At 30.9% G+C, this 1,254-nt stretch overlaps 1 protein-coding gene across 1 annotated transcript in view; it reads left to right on the top strand.

Annotated features, from left to right (window-relative positions):
• Nucleotides 1-1,254, top strand: part of LOC105824025 (ankyrin repeat and KH domain-containing protein 1-like) — a 198,639-nt gene that overhangs the window by 26,985 nt on the left and 170,400 nt on the right. Inside the window, exon 2 of the mRNA XM_012661359.1 lies at nucleotides 594-747. Within this exon, the coding sequence (XP_012516813.1) occupies nucleotides 594-747 (154 nt within the window). The remainder of the gene's footprint in view (nucleotides 1-593; nucleotides 748-1,254) is intronic.

Raw genomic sequence — 1,254 nt, 5'->3', positions numbered from 1 at the left:
TTTCAACAAGTATATATTGAATGCCTGCTACGTGCCAGGTATTCTTAGGCCCAAAGGATAGAACAGTGCACATGAAGGTACGGTTTCTAAACTCAGGGAGCTTTCCTATTTATAGAATTCCCGATATTTGACAGTGAATTAAATCTTATTTTATTTTATTTCAGAGTCAAAATTGAATAAAGTATTTAGAAAAGAGGAAAACTGTGCCTTAATGACCTATCTGTGCTATCAAGCTTTTTTTTTTTTTTAAACTATCTAGTCTTATATACATCTTCCTGTGAGTTATGTTCTTGTACTTGTTTCATTAAAAAGTAAATATTGCTTTTCGTGCTCTGTGCTAGGCACAGAAGATATAATGCTCTCCAGGAAACTTTAATCTAGTGTGTCTGGGTTATACCTGTAGTCATGTCTGAAGAAAAGCAGATAGTCTCAGTGCCCCCTCAAAGTTTCTTCCCATATCCCCTTGCTTCTATAGTAATTCATCTGATTATATTTAAATTCCAAATAAGTTGTATTATCTTAAATTGTAGTTATTCTAATCATATTGATAACAATTTCATGGATATTGATACTGCATCTTTAATTCATAACAGGTTGAATCGTTTATTTTGGACCAAGAAGATCTGGATAACCCAGTGCTTAAAACAACATCAGAGATATTCTTATCAAGTACTGCAGAAGGAGCAGACTTACGCACTGTGGATCCAGAGACACAGGCACGACTGGAAGCATTGCTAGAAGCAGCAGGTACTTTATTTTTTGTTCTTTCTTTTTCATCTCTTTAAAAGTCTAGATCTCTTTACAAAGTTACACAGAATTATCCCAAAATTATATAATATTATACAAAATTTGAAATTTTGGTAAATTTTATTTTACTTTCTATTTCCTAAAGAAAATGTTCACATTTTAGATTTCTGGGCTCACTGCTGATATTTTTAAGGTATGAAGATAATCAGCTGATTATTAGGGAAAACTTACCTGTTACCAATTGCATCATAAAATAAAAACTTGGGAGATAAGGTAATCAATTTATGACTTCTTTATCTTAACTGATTTGGAGAACTGTGTGTTGATTACTTACGTATTCACTTTAATCTATGTTTAACTTCATTATAAATAACTATTTTTTACTTATACATTTATATAAAAATTGAACACAGACTTGGACTAAAATATATCAAGCTATATCAACTACATGTTCTAAAGTAGCAGAAAAGAAAAATCTGTGATAAGCATGCTTTCTCAAAATAATAT

This window comes from Propithecus coquereli, unplaced genomic scaffold (assembly GCF_000956105.1).
Source record: "Propithecus coquereli isolate 6110/MARCELLA unplaced genomic scaffold, Pcoq_1.0 Scaffold709, whole genome shotgun sequence".
NCBI lineage: Eukaryota > Metazoa > Chordata > Mammalia > Primates > Indriidae > Propithecus > Propithecus coquereli.
Note: the sequence above shows the minus strand (reverse complement) of the source record. Positions and strands in the feature narration are given on the sequence as shown.